General features: G+C 47.2%; 1 protein-coding gene across 1 annotated transcript in view; it reads right to left on the minus strand.

Moving 5' to 3' along the window:
* The window catches only part of nphp4 (nephronophthisis 4), a 129,208-nt gene that overhangs the window by 89,214 nt on the left and 24,274 nt on the right, over positions 1-15,720 (minus strand). The window contains exons 5-6 of the mRNA XM_076026115.1: positions 8,245-8,394; positions 6,320-6,456 (exon numbers count right to left, since the gene is read on the minus strand). Coding sequence (XP_075882230.1) covers positions 6,320-6,456; positions 8,245-8,394 — 287 coding nt within the window. The remainder of the gene's footprint in view (positions 1-6,319; positions 6,457-8,244; positions 8,395-15,720) is intronic.

Genomic DNA, 15,720 nt, shown 5'->3' on the forward strand with positions numbered 1-15,720 from the left:
GACGCTTTATAAAACATTATTAATGATCCAGTGGAGGCATTTTTTTTTAGGTCAGTAAAACATTCAGCACTCTTTGATGTCAGATCTTATTTGTGAGAAATAATTCAGCGGACCCTTTTTGCTTTGTTTAACTTACTCTCAGACTTGATGAGACGCGTTTCAAAAGGCTTTTTTTTTTTTTTTTTTTTTTCTTTGGGGGGGGGGGTCTCGTGCTTTCCCATTTCTCCATCCCTCTTTTTAAATCCCAAACAGCAATCTATACGTCAAACGGAGACAGCAGAGAGGAGGGAAAAGCTTAAGAAGTGGATTTAATCACTCCAGTTTGGCTGGCAAAGTGTCGCAGGCGTAAACTAGAAGTTCCACGTGCACGCCCTTTACCACAGTCAACGCTTTATGGGCAAAAAAGGGAGGTCAGTCAGCTATGAATAATGTTTGGATCCCTGATTCATATTCATGTTTCACATTCCTACAACTGGTGACTCACTGAAGTGAGGAGGAGCATCGAGAGGGAACCCCACGGCAGCTGTCGACGGGCGAACGCAACAACAGCAACAACAAAAAAAGCTTCAGTCTGATCATCATCGGCAACATACGTGTTGCCGATGGAACAAAGGCTCGCCAGGCGTCACCGATTGTGACGGGACGACACGCGACGAGATAACGCGCCTTCGTGTCGACAGGATGTTTGATTTCCTGCCGCGTATCAACGTCACGTGAGCGGCGAGACGTTGATACGCGGCATTTCATTATGAGCGACGGCGCAGCCAGTCCCTCCCAGGAGATTAATGATGCAACAGTGGCAACTGTTTTGAGCCAAGTGGTGATTGATGGGTTATGTAGGGAAAAGGCACCTGCCCCTCCTTGCTTTAGATCCTATCTGATTCTATTATATTAGCTCTTCTAATCAGCCCTTATCTGAGAGACCCGCTGATGCAGGAAACACAAGGCGGCGCTGCGTTAAAGCAGCATGCAGATGAGAGGAACCTGGGCCTCCGGTTTCTCGCGTGCCCTCAGTCGGCCACTGGGGGAGCTGTGGACTTCTAAGAAGAAGAAAGTTAAGTTAAGTTAATGTTTGGTGGCGTTCAGTTGGGCTATGTTGATTTGTGCTAGACTTGATGTGTTAATTATATGTACATTTTCTATGGTAAGGTTGCCTGAGTGAAGCTATGTCTAGTCAAGTTAGGTTGGGTTATGCTAGGTCAAGTTAGGTCATATTATTTTAAGCTAAATAAACGTAAAGTTTAGTTGAGTTAAGATGTGTTAAGATATGTGACATGAAGTTATGCTAAGTTGTGTTCTGTTCTGTTATGGTAAACTAAGCTATGTTAAGTAAAGTGTTGAAATCTGAGCCCTCCATTTACTCTGCCAAAATGCGATTCGTTTGACTGCCACATAACATTTGAATTTTTCTGACAATTGTACGACCTCTGAGGTGTTCAATGTCACGTAGCCAGCTCGCCCTGGGGCTTTCATTCGCTCTAGAGATGGACGTGGGTCGGTACCACGAGTCAGAATTTGATTGGATGGGTCCAACCTCCATCCACATGTTGACGACGGTCGGTCACATCTACAACCACGTCTCAGTTTATCCCTCTGGTAATCGCCTTCAGTTCGGAAAGAAAAAAAAAAAAAAATCCTGACAGTTTTATTTATCTTACTTTTGCTCATCTGGCCGCTGCGCATTTGTATCTGTCAGGCTCTGTGAACAGTCGCAGTCTAATCATGGCCCAATTACGATAAGGGGAAGGCGCTCGGCTCGCACGCCGCGCAGTGCGGCGAGGCGCTGCACGCCTTAGAGGGCGGCGGCGAGACGCTTCCCATTTCGAAAAATGTTCCACCTCCTCTTTCTTTTTTTTTTATCTTTTTTTTTTTTTTTCTTAAATAGCAGCACGTCCACAGGGGCAGTCCTACTTTGAGTGAGTTTTTCCCTCTTTTAGGACAAATGAAAACTTCCTGCAGCTTTGTTTCCGGAGACTCTCTCCATTCATTAAATCTGCCTACGGTGACTTGTTCTGCCTGCGGCGAGGCATCAGCCCCCTTCTCCTCCTCCTCCGCCCCCCCCCACGCCCCCCCCCTCCCACCACCTCCCTCCCCGCCTTCTCCTCATCTTCCTTCTCATCCCTTTCTATCCTCCTGTGTCTTTTGATCACAACCAAAAGGCATTACATAATATCTCACTAAACCTCGCTCCCTTTCATGGGCAGCGACGCATTGTGTTGCGGATGGTGTAGGTGAGCTCTTTGCATGGTTGCATTTATTGGATCGAGGATGTAGGACGCCCCGGTTCTTGTTGTTCACAGACGTGTGAGGTGAAGTGTAAGAGCTAATTGGCTCTTGAAAAATAAACCGGTCAGAAGTAGCGTAGTGTTTTCATGGCTGAAAACAACAGCTATTGTATCAACTTACCGGTAACCCTTTCGGTTAAGTCCCTCTTAAACCCCCACCCCCACTCCACCCAAAATAAAATAAAAAAAGGGTGCTGGTGCTACTTGGGTTTCTGTATAAAACACAGCACTTCATTTTAATGTAACATCTTCTGACATTCCTTTCCAAAACTTCAGCAGGAAAAAGAATCGGGTCAGCGTCCAGTGCTGACATAAATTATTTATCCCATATCAGACTGAGAGAGAGACGATCTGTGTCACTGTTGTACATTCCACAGTGCAGCTCACACCAGGATGGGATCCTACCGCTTAGATAACTTTAGTCAGTTTCGCCAATAGAGGCGGAGCTTCGCAGTTGGCGAGCTCAACGTCCTTCCTGAGTTGGATCCTGCGGCGTTACCGATTCGATCGAGCGTCTGGAAACTTTACTCATCAAGGAAACGGCCTTTTCAGAACATCCATCCATTTTCTATACCCTACACTTTCTATAGCCTATCCCAACTGTCAGAGGGGGCGAAGGAAGGGGGACACTCCGGACAAGTCGCCAGTTCATCGCAGGGCCACATAGATAAAGTCAAACAACCATTCGCTCTCACACACACCTACAGAGTTCCCAATTCAGCTCACACGGATGTTTTTGGACTTTGGGAGGAAGCCGGAGAGCCCGGAGAGAACCCACGCAGACACGGGGAGAACACGCAAACGGAAATTGGAATCGAACCCGCGACCTTTTCGCCGTGAGGCGACAGCGCTGACCGCTGCACCGCTGTGTCGCCCTTTTGAGATTAACCGCTCGGAATTATCGTTACTATCGTTATTCGGTCAATAAATGTGAAAGTCGGAGCAATTTCAACCACTCCACCTCACAACTCAGTCCCAAGGGGCAAGGCGTTAAGGGGCGGGGCCACGGGGGTTTGGATCTCTGTCCCTTTTAACCGAGGGTCCAGGCGCCTTCTGAGAGATTTAAGGCCGCGGCGCAAATTACCCGTTAAAGTGCAATAAGACGGCCCCGGGGAGCAGCTCATACCCAGTTCATATTGAAGCAGCCCAACGAGGCCACTGGCTGTCCGGCGTATACAGGGCTGTAAAGAGACGTCAGGCTAAAAATAGCAACACTTATGGGGAGATTATGGGAAGACCGTATGTCGAAGCTAGCAGCCACACATAAAGGGTTTGCGTCCCCGCGCTGCGCTGCACATCCAACCCCAACAGCTCAATTTCTTTCCACGGCCACGTGTTTGTAGTCACTCCAGTTGTGCCAAAAAGCCTCAACCCCCCCCCCCTTTTCTTTTTTTTTTCTTTTTTTACGCAAGCCGGCACGACGCAGTGACGCGCACGCGTTCGCACGTGGCAGCAGTGAAAGCAAGTTGGCAGTCGGAGTGTCGGCATCGCTTCACAGACAGCTTGATGACAACCCAGTGGGAGTCACGCTTTTAAAGGTCAAACACACACACACACACACACACATACACACAGACACACTTGTGCTCTTTTTTTTTTTTTCCTCTCCGCGTTCCTCTGTCTGTCTTTGTCACGCACGCGCAGACTTTAATTAAAAGGTGCAATCAGGCTGACTGTTGCAAGCATCAACACCTCTCGCAGATGTGGGAATGTCGTCACTCCGCTGAAGTTATTAAAACGTGGGACTTTCAACTCATCTGCACAACTGGCGCTGGCTCTCGAGAACTTTTCCAAGAGCGTCGCACCAAAAGGCGAGAAGGCGGAGAAGGAGAGGAGATCTCTCAGCGCCGACTCGAGGGGGCTTCGTTTCCTGCATCTCACCGTTTGGTCTTTCCACGGAAGAACTGACTCCCGACAGTCAAAATTTCACATTTGATTAGGTCAAAAGGAGGTGAAACGCGAGATTTATGACACATTTCAAATGCGCAAGCTGGCCTCCCGTCGCCTGTGCTCAGGGATCGCTTTGCAAAACATGAAAGGAAAGATTCAGGTGATGATGTCAACGGAGAACTCAACAAAGGGAGAATCCCAATTCCTCTCTTAACCCTGAATCTTCGAGTTGATTTTCAAAAGTCTTAAGTTGAAGGCAAGTACATGAGTGAAGGCTGTAGAGCCCACAGTGTTAAGCTTTTTCACACTCACCCTTGGCAGTTAAGTGAAAAAAAATGAAATTAGATTGAGGGTTGAGCCTGTGGGTTAACATCGGAAATTGAAACTGGAATCAAATGTGATGGTGGCAGCAGAGCAGAATAGACCGCAACATGTTTAGAACAACAGGTACAAAATCATCCAGTTGATGAACCACAACAAGGGTTTGTTTTTTTTTTGTTCTATTTTTCGAGTTCACACCCAACAGAAACCCAACGCACGGCATTTGCTCCTCTCCATGAATTCCACAAAGACTTCCTCGGCGCCTCCTGGTGACGGTGGGAGGAACTGACGTGATCAGAGAGCAACAGAGAGACACCTGGTGACGGAGACGACGCGTCAATTTCCCACACCGGCGGCGCAACTCTCTTAGGCTGCGTTCAGCAGATGGCGCTGCACCGGTGGCCGCCGCTCCACACATGCGCCTGTCAAACACGGTTAACCGACTCGGCTCTCCGCAGACGGGCAAAAAAAAATGGGACTGAATAGATAAGCCCGGTTTAGTTTGGGCTGCTGGAGTGCCTCAAAATCCGCTGCGGCAGCTGGAACTGGGCTTGCACACTAAATAAAGAGAATGCGAGATAAAGGAGAGCATTGGGCTGTGTGTGTGTGTGTGTGTGTGTGTGTGTGTGTGGAGGGGTCTCAACAGGGGCATGCCGGGGCCATCGCAGTCATCTTTAATTTGAGGAGAGAGGTAAACCACCGCTGCACGAGGACAGAACGCTATCGGGATTGTGTGTGTGACACGTTACAACACAATATGTAAGCTGTGAAATGAAGAGATGACAGTTGTGCGCGAGGCTCCCAGATAGTTTATGGTTCCCATTCACCTTGTATTTGTAGTGGCTGGACTCAAGAGCGCGGGGCGTGTGCACGTGCAAGCGAACAGAAAGTGTACAATGCCGACTCGCCGCTGGCAGTAAAACAGAGCTGAGAGAGATTGAGCTGTTGTCGTTTGTCTGTCATATGCAAGGGCCGAGAACAATAGGTTGGGAGGAAACGTTAGGGGTGTGGCATCAAAGGTCGGATTCGGTTGATTATTCATCAATTACTATGATTATCACAGTAATTGCATATATTTGGGAAGCTGCAATTTTTTTTTCTCTCTGTGGGATTCGTTCTTTTCTCATTCTGTGGCTGCTTAATACTTTTAAACATGGCCGCATACTATTATTACTTCTATTGACCGGCGCGTAGCACTTAAAGAGCTACTTGGCAAGTGCCAAAGAAAGAGCAGAGTATTTGTCCCTACACATGCAAATGAGAGGCTGTTGGCTGCCAGTTGTTTGGTCGGGGACTTGAACAGACCAACGAAAAAAAGCTTCACCAGTGGCATCTGACACTAATATCTTGATTTACATTCAAATAAGTGGCCTGGAGTTCAAATATTATGTTTCAACCTGTATTATTAGACTAATTGTCAGCACTTTTTTTTTTTTAACCTAGACCAGGCATGCCCAAAGTCCGGCCCGTCAACTGATTTTAAGCGGCCCCCGGCTTTACTCGGAATTCTTCAAAAACGATCGCGATCTCCACTGCTGGTCGCCGCCGCCGCCGCTGGGGGCCAAATGAAAAAAGTTTGGGCACCCCTGACCTAGACTCATGATTAATCATCCAAAAACTTGGCGGAACAGATATCTAGAACCCAGAAAAGGGACCTGGTCCCCCTTGTGACATCACAGAGGGGCAAAGCGCAGAACTGTTCCAGCCCCCCACACATTCTACTCAAGTCTTTAGGTATTCTACGCGAGCTTCTCCCATTCCCGAGGCGTTCACTGGACGGGCGGAGACACTTGATGTCGTTGTTGGAGAAGGCGTGGCCTCACCGTGTGTTGGCAGTCGGCGTTGATCAGCTGCAGCAGCTGGCTCTCAAACGTCTCCAGGGACGGCCGCAGGGAGACGGACAGTCTGCTCAGGGTGAAGGGAAGCGTCTTGAGCAGCTGAGGCCTCAGCAGAGCATCTCCTGTTGAAAAAACACAGATAGGACGTCAACACACACACACACACACACACACACACACACACACACACGCAGTCTTTTATCTCAGGCTTATTCGATTACATCTCTCTCTCTCTCTCTCTCTCTCTCTCTCTCTCTCTCTCTCTCTCTCTCTCTCTCTCTGTCTCTCTCACTCTCTCTGACAGACAGCTGCTCCATCAAATGGCGGCGAGCCACTGGGCTCAGTGTTTACGATGCCACAAAGAGAGCAGAGGACCGCCGCTCCGTGTCAAACGACCTCACAGAAGCCGTTTCCATCTTTGCACTCGGCTTAAAAATGAGCCCGCAATTGCTTTGGCGGGTGCGATAGAGAGTGGGCGAGAGAGAGAGAGAGAGAGGGCGGGGGGGAGAAAACAAAAAAAAAAACATCTCGGGCCAGCGGACGAAGCAGGAGAGCGCGTGAAGCCCACAATCACGGCTCTCAGACACAACAAAGAGCAAATAGCCGCTGTGATTGTGATCTCCACAAGAGTAACGCGGCCGTCGGGCGTTTGATGGCCGGCCGCCTCTCCGGGGGCGTGCGCTCGGGCCGTTCCGAATGCGGCATGAATATCAAACCGGTGACGGTGGTCTTAAAAAGACAGCTTAGGTCTCGGCTGCTCACAGCCCCAGAACATGAAGAGGATTAGCCAGCCAGCCAGCCAGCCAGCCACCACACCTCCCACTGCCTCCCAGTGATTAGAGCTCGGCACTGTCAGACTCCATTACGCTCCCTCTCAGACAAAAAAAAAAAAAAAAAAAAAATTCTGAGCGCCGCCGACATTCCAACTTCAGAATGGAAGCGAGCTCCCAGGGAAATGGAATATGATGAATGACTTGTATGTTATATGGCAAGTGAGCTGCCGCTGTAACATATGTAGGATAATACGGTGACACCTGATACGTGCCGACTTGTGCGCTTTGGCTGCTTGACGACGCCGAAGGTGAAGTTTCTTACGTTAGAACTGGTGATTCCTGAACCTAAGCATCATGTTTCCAGCAACTTTGGCACCGTTTTGTTTGTGTCCCTGAGTTGTGGCACGCACAATTGTGTGAATAAAAATCTATACTAGTCTAACTTTTAGATAGGGACCATAATGAGATATCCTGACAGAAATCCAAGGGATTTATTTTACGTGTCCATCTGGAAAGAGGAGGTCATTCCAAAAAAACAACAGAATGTCAGGTGATTGGACGAACCTTCTGTTTATCACATCTAAAGCCGACCAGTTAGTTTCCTTACTGCCAGTCGAGCCAGTCGGCCCTGGAGGTTTACAATTAGTGCAGCCCAGAAACAGAAAATATCCCCTTCTTGTTCTGATTGCACTTTTCCGTCCACATTTAAGTTTTTAACAAGGTTCTATCAGCGACCTGGCAGTTTTATGGTTAGCCTCTGCTCGTTTGGCATTCTCAGTCTGGCTGAGAACAGTTTGAGTGGGAGCTTCACAAGATGGAGCTACAGGAGTTTAGACTTGAAATGTCACCAGTCCGGCTGCCTGGAAAGGTTATTTCAGAATGTCTTGACTGGGAAAACAACTAGTGAAGCCCACAGTACTGCATCACATCTGCATTTTTGGAAGGAATGTGTGTGTGTGTGTGTGTGTGTGTGTGTGTGTGTGTGTGTGTGTGTGTGTGTGTGTGTGTGTGTGTGTGTGTGTTTCTAGTTCTGGACCCATCTCCACATTATTTCTGCAGACGTGCTATTTTAAGTGAGTGAATGCATCTTTTCTTTTTTTCTTTTTTTTTAATCTAAACAGTCCTGCTGACATTTACCTGCAGGAGAAGCCACAAGGCCAGGAATGTTCCCGTCCCCGGAAACAAGTACATTTTCCGGCAGCAAGTGCATCACCGAGTCCAGCGCAGGGTGGTTTTTAATGGCACACTCCAGGTGCGACTCTTCCACAGGCTTCAGGAGGCTGCTGTCTGCAAAGAAAGAAAAAGGGAATCGGGTTGTGATGATTTCTAAGGTGCCGTGGTGACGCCGAGAAGAGACTTGGACCCGTCATCGTCCTCCACCAACCCACCGAAGGGATCATCCTCTATTCCCTCGGCTCTCTGGAGTCTTAATATTTCCCCAGAAGCAGTTAGACGCCTGACAACAAGCAGACACTTCCATTTCTCAAACATTCCATTCAGGCGACGGTGACCGAGGCGCAACGCTCCGTTACGCTGCAGGCATCATTTCCCCGGGACAGAACAGATGACGTTCAGGTTGCGCGAAGGTACTTCTCCCAAGAAGAGCGCCACGGCAGCGTACAAGACACCATAGTATGAGCAACGAGCTGACATTGTCATTGTTTACGTAGGTACCCCTCCCTTCCACTCCCCTGCCTCTTCACAAACTTGGCCATCAACACCGGCCGCAGACTCTTCCAAAGGGGGGGGAGGAGGGGGGCGGGGGATCAAAGTGCCATTTGATGCGAACGTACATTGGATTCCTTCAAGCTCGGGCGGCATCCTGATCCATCACCGTGACAGGGTTAATGATTACACCTTCGGCGCCATCAGCGGCAATCAATACAGGAAGCCGCATCCCACTCCTATAGCAGGAGATGACAGGGAAGCTATCTGTAGGTGGGTCCTTATAGACGGGTGCTGATGACTGAGAGCTGGATCCCACTCGGGGTCACGCAGCCGCCGTGAACAAAGAGCCGCGACGCTCGAGACGACAGCTTCTTTCTGCCGTTACGTAACTGGGGAAATGTAACGTGACAGAACAGCGTTTCCCCGAGAACTGACGGCCGCTAGTGGAAGTGAAACGATGAAATATTTACACCGTTTGTCCCGTCCCGTTCCCATGTCTCAGACACCGCAACGATGTCGCAAATGTATCAAGGTTCTGCGACTATTCCGCAGTGCCTTAATGGGTCCCTCGGTTCTTTGTACTGCGTCGTCTGAAACTGTCAGTAGTGACATCAGAAGTGACAACGCATTTGAATAGTGTGTAGTGAATGGTGGGCCACCAAGGTATCCCATTCAGAGACTTAAAGAAAGTCGGAATTTATGAGCAAAGATCTGAGACATCGCGATCATTAGCAGGGGATGAGACTCTTCCATTTTTATATGAAGGTTTAATATTTAATTTGGGATGTTAATATTAAATATTCATGTTCATGTCAAGGCTGCTTTTTTTGACGGCGAACTGCAAACAGATTGTGAAGATTGAAGAGGTACCAAATGTAATTGTGCTAAAGCCTTAATGCAGTCGTTAGGAGGGTGCTCCTCGTTCAGAAAGTATTCAGAAAGTATTGTTAGCTGGGTGTCAACTGTCGCAAGTTGTAATTCTTCTTGATATGAGCATAACTGTTCAGACCTACCAACATTTGCCATCTGAGAAACACCTTTGGAGAGTGAAAAATCAGCGATTGGAATTAAACGACGGATATTTGGACCGAGCAGAAAAACCCAAAGTGCCCAATGTCCAATTCTGCAGTACACAGTTTTCCCTCCATTTCGGGGCAGTGCCGGCACTTTTATCTCTAAAGTCAACGAAATGGGATTGCGAAGCAAAGAGGATGATGGGGCATATCACTGCGCTCTCCTCCTCTCCCTGCTCGTGACTCACCCCAGCCGGAACCTCTAACTCTTTCTAACACTCGACTTATTGCAAGAAAAGGGGACTTGCATTCAAAGCCATGAAAAAGGATAACGGTTTGAAAAATCTCCGAGGTGGCAGCGGAGCTTTTGACGGCGACGCGCAAAATGTGCTCGACGGGGGGGAAAGATGCCTCGCGCCATGACAGCGAGAGTGAGGTGTGTAAGATGTGTGTAAAGAAAGAGGGGAGGGCGGAATCAAACACAGAACTTTCTTTGACACAGATGGCGCCCAGGTGCCCAACTGTTTCATCATTTATTTCCGGTTATTCATTATGCATCAGGCTTGTGTTTAAGTCAGATGCTGCGCATTGATTAGAGAAACTACCCCCAAAAAATCCTCCCGCAGCGCCGCGCAGTTTCAGAGCCAGTCGACTTGTGACTTGGCAAGAGATGTGAAACGCGGGAAGCGAGGAAAAAAAAATAAGAAGCCGAGAAATGGCTCAGCATCAGTCAGGCGAGGCAGCGCGGGGAGGGGAAGGGGAAGGGAGGAGGTAATAAAGATGAAGACCAACAGGGCGATCGCTGAGGCATTTCCCTAGCAACGCTACTAGGAGGGAAAAGGGCAGTGATGACTATTTGTATTTGGTCGCTGTTTTACAAAAACAAAAGTTACGATAAACAACTATAGACAGTCGAAATGTAACTTCTCCGACACGGCACACAAGTGAGATTAACTGAAATAAGTTAGAAGAAGACAGTTAAATATTGAACAATTATGTTCCGTTTAAATTCTGCACATCTTTTTCAAATTGTTGGGTTCCGGATGATGGTCAACTGGGTGTTTGTGTGTGCAGAGTCTGCAGATTCGCTTGCAGGTACTCCAGTCTAAAGTCGCGCACACTGCAGGTTGGATGGTCTCTCGGCGTTGCCCTGTGAAGAACTGACACCTTGATTTTTACGCTCCATCGCCCTTCCCTAGGTACAGAGAGAGAGAGATACAGCGAGCGGCAGTTGTTGGTGTCAGGGGTCAAAGGTCAAAATGGGCAACAGACTGGTTGGACACCCCGGAAGGGCAACAGGAAGTCAAACAACCGCTGGTTACGAGGTCTGGAGAATAGCACCTCTGAACCCTCCACACCTTCAACCTTGATATGGCAAATACAGACAGTAACTGGACACTTTGTGAGGTACCTGACAGGTACAGGTGACAGGTGTACCTGGGCCACTGCAGCACGCTCTCAGTGTGAATCGGCCTTAAGATACAAAATGAAGTTTCGTGTTTTTGTTTTTTCCCAGTGATTTACTTAGTGAGCAAAGAAATGTTGTCTATAAGGGCAGAAAAACATCGACCTTGATGTTTTCCCTCGACACTCCCGAGTTCCAAACACGTCCCCTCTGCAGGTAGGCGGCTCCTCAGCCTCGGGGTGGCCCAGTTTGTCACGGAGACACCACCTCTCTGGCGCCCCCTCACACAGACAGACATACACCGGCACGGCGAAATGAATGCATCGTGATCGCGCCTCAAATTATGATATGCTAATGCGAACACAATGTACCATCTGTTTGTCCTCTGATCACAGTGAGAGGCGCCCACAGCGCCGCCTCCGCCATTCCCCTTTTTCCACTTCTCCCTCCTCCCTTCGCCGCTTCCACTTCCCCCCCCGTCTCCTTGGCGTCGGTCGAGAGGGGAAGCTCGGATGGCACCGGGTTCGCTCCGTCTGCGCTTGTTGTTCCCCCCCCGCCCCCGTCTCCTGTCCTCTCAGACTTTCAGAAGCCCCCGAGGCGAGTTCCTTCCCTCCATCTTCCCTCTCCTTTCATTTTTTTCATTTCCTGTCTCTTGACCCTGACTCTAGCAATGAAAAATAGAGAGGTTTTGACTTAGGTGCCACGGCTTTACTTCCTTGTTTCTTTTTCCCCCCTCAGTACTTAACAGCTTCTAATCTGACTTCTTCTTACTGCTCTCTCGTTTACTACGCTGCCGAGGACATTACCATCTGATACCAACTAGGATCATTTTTCATGGTCTATGGATTAATAAGTTGTTTGATCTCAACAGCAGCTAAAGTTCATTTCTCTCAGAGCATCAATGATACACAAGTGATGCAAACACTTGGAAATGTTACCGTCTTAAAAAGTCTATGTTGGGTTTTTTTCCTCTATAATAATGAAATTTCATAATTCCGGCAACATGTGCTGAACAAAATTTGAATGTTTTAAAATCAGAGATTGGGTTCTACTGCAGAGAGACACACCTTTCCTGCTGGTTGTTGTTTATCCATTAAGTCTTTTTTCTGGGCTTCATGCATTCCAGCCCAGATACTTCAAGTGTGTTCATTTGGCTGACCGCACACCGTGTGAGTACGTGTGTGTGTATGTGTGTGATACTTGGCCAGAGAGACTGGCCAGGCAACAGAACACAGAAACATGAAGTGTCTGGCAGCGGCCTGCCGTCGTCTCCCAGCTCACAGTTTGGCATCCAACGCCAGGCTACTCACACTTATCAAAACATGCACACACCCTGCCAATGGCACCTTTGTGACACCTGCGTTTTCTTTTCTTCATCTCCATCTTCCACTGAGTGGTATGGAAATAAAAGATTTCCCTCATCAATTGTGTTCTTTTTTGCACAGCGAAAAATACAGTGAAGGCCAAGCTGCAGACCTGTTTTCAAGGTTTGCTTTTTCTTTTCCAGCCCTCACATAACAAATAATCTGAAAAGTCTACGGCAAAACAGCATATTTAGCCCTCTGTTTGCAACCTTCTGCTAAAACTGATGTATTGTTGAACCTGTCACGTGTCTGGAGGAGGACCAAAATGAGGTGGTCTCAGAAGGAGGCAGGGTTTTGTCACAGTCTGCACTCTTTGTGACCTCACAAAGCGCCTGTGTTTTTTTTAGCACACACTCTCAGAAATGTGAGGCAAGCGGCAGATATGAAGGTCGGACTTTTCTCATTTCTGGGGAGCTTGTCAATAGGCTGGAAACACATATTAATGCGAGAAAATCATTGATGAAGCAGATTTTTTTGAAGCAGCGCCAGCACAGTTGTTCTGACAAGATCAGGACTTTCAAATGAAATCCTCAGACATCAAGTGAGTTACTTGCCGTCTCATGCAAAATGCATGCTGCTCGCTGTGAAAACGAAACAAGACAGACAACATTCTGCATCCCAAAGCTGAGACAGAATGCAGAGTTGTCTTTGGACACCAACGGTCAGCAGATTTGCTGACCGTTGGAATTGGAAAAATGTAGACAAATTGAGACGGAGGTTTGTTTGTGCGGAACGTGCCAAATCCAGTTCCAGCAAAGACGAAGAGGAAGTAACTGTTGTGTATCGGGGATCAAGGCTCGCACAAAGGCACTAATAATGTAGTCTAGTGTCTGGAAATCAACATTAGTGTGTTTTTAGCAAAGTCGCAAGAATGCCGCACAAAAACCACAATGCTGCTTAGTTTTAATGCCCTTTGATGAAGATTAAAGTCTCCGAAATATCCAAATCTCAAGACAGCGCTTTCTCCGGCCGCAAGCTGTGCAGCTGCGAGAGAAAAAAACCATGGAGGTGGTTATGATCGTGTTTACACTGCATTAGCGTATCATAAAATACAGCCCCGCTCATTTGATGAATAAGAAAAGCTCATCAGCACTATGGGCGGTCTGGTCCTGAGGCAGAGCGAGACACATGATTCTGGCAGAATTAAAATATTTTGAAGACAAAATCATGGAAAGGAAATGCAGCTAGCTGGTGGGGATAAAGGCAGAGGCCTGCTCAGTCTGAGGCGCGGCGCCTCGCGGTATGATCCAGCAGCACACCGAGCTGGCCTATTAAATATGGGGAAACTCGCTGTGCTTCTACACCATGAGTGAAAATAAAAATAAAACGTCTAAAACTGCATTAATTATATCTCATATCGAATCATATTATGTGTAAGTAAGGCGGTTTCATAGCAATCTGTCAGAAAAGCACCGGCACTGGTTAAAATGAATAAGCTTCCTTCACAGATCAAGAATGCAAATGATAACTAAACCATTTAGTCAAGACCATCAAGTTTAAATGTGTTTTGAAACACATTGAAATGAGCTTTGAACTTCTTTCCCTTTACCTCAAAATGAAATAAGTACCTTATTTGTGGTGCATGCAACAGTGATCATTTAAAAAAATAAAAAAAAAACATACACACACACACAAACAAAACTAGAAAATATGAATATTGTGGAATTTCTAACGGATTGAGAACAAAAACAATGTCGGCCTCTAGGCCACTTTCTTCTCATTAGAATTCCTGCAAACATACGTGGATGGCCTCATATGTAAATGTTCTTATTTCACTCCGGCAGACTGAAATACTTATGTTATTCTGCGCTAAAAAAAAAAAAAGAAGGAAAATAAAGACCTCGCTCTCAATACGCTCAGCGTCAGCTGGTCAATACAGCCGTGCTGTCACAGGAGTTCGGAGCATTGAAAATAGTTTCAGCTTAAGTGGCAACGACATGGCTCCTAAAACCAAATAGGAGTGTTTCACAAAACAACCGGCACTCGGTTAATAATTCAGCGATCATAAAAGTCCATTTGAGAGAAGGTTCTCTAATATTCATGTGACATGATAGCCAAGACAGGAAGTGTGGCTCTCACTGGGCACGGCTGTTATTCATACTGCCAGTCGCCGCAGCGTTTTGTAATTCATAGCTTTTGTTTTTAGGCCAAGCCAGGGCGTATCTAGACCAGCCCCGAGCTTCAGCCAACTCAATTATTCAAAAGGACTTGTTCTCAAGCACTCGGCTGCAGTTGAGCTAATGCTCACAGATAACTGGATCGATAGTTGCCAAAACACTGCAACTGAACTTTTTATTAATGGAAACGAGGATTTAGACTTACACTTGTGTGCGCAGTAACCCAGTGAAATGTTTCCTGTATCCGTCGAGTCAACCCACAGAAAGCATTTTGAAAAGTGAGGGGAAAAAACCTGGCTGCTAACTGTGTCTATGATATGCTGCAGCTTCAAGGCTTCCTAACAGAGTGAGAGTCAACATTAGGTGCAAAGACATGCCAGAGCAACAGCTTCAATCCAGAGTAGGTCAAAGCAAGAAACTCCAACAAAGATAGTTTAATGTGAAAAAGCAGTGCAGTTCTGATAAAACGTTTGCTTTTAAGCGACAAGACAGACAAGCCAGACTTCAAGGAGTTCAAATCGAAACAGTCCGCCTGCCTCGCAAAGTTCATTCAAAATGTATTGTTTGTATGTTTTTTTTTATTATTTTCTTCTGCGATCAATATGTATGCTAGACATTCTTTTGACAAAAAAAAATCAGTGACCTCCCTGAACAGGCAGGTTAAAAAAAAAAAAAAAAACACTCAAAAACGGTCAAAAGAGCACCCTGATTATCCGGTACAAGCTGTTATTTCAATCGAACTATCAGGCAAAAAGACATTTCCCTCCTTCCCACTGACCTGCCATCACGCCTGATGGATGTTTTCACAATTGCATTTGGCAGAGAGCAGAAGCACTTAAGAGAAAACCCATTTTGTGTCATTTACCACTGTGTTACAACCACACCGCAGGCTCTGATGTCCTGCCTTTGCGTTTTCTCAGCCCTACATCTTCGCTCTTTAATCACATTTTACCGTCCGTTCTCCCCCGCTGACGTCTTCGTTGGTTGTTAAAATGATGCGGATGGTTTTTTGGCATTAAGTCCACACTATTAAAGCGCAGGCCAGC

The sequence above is a fragment of the Nelusetta ayraudi genome, unplaced genomic scaffold, assembly GCF_046127955.1.
Source record: "Nelusetta ayraudi isolate G7.1 ecotype Tasmania unplaced genomic scaffold, CSIRO-AGI_Nayr_v1 ptg000019l, whole genome shotgun sequence".
In the NCBI taxonomy this organism is placed as follows: Eukaryota; Metazoa; Chordata; class Actinopteri; order Tetraodontiformes; family Monacanthidae; genus Nelusetta; species Nelusetta ayraudi.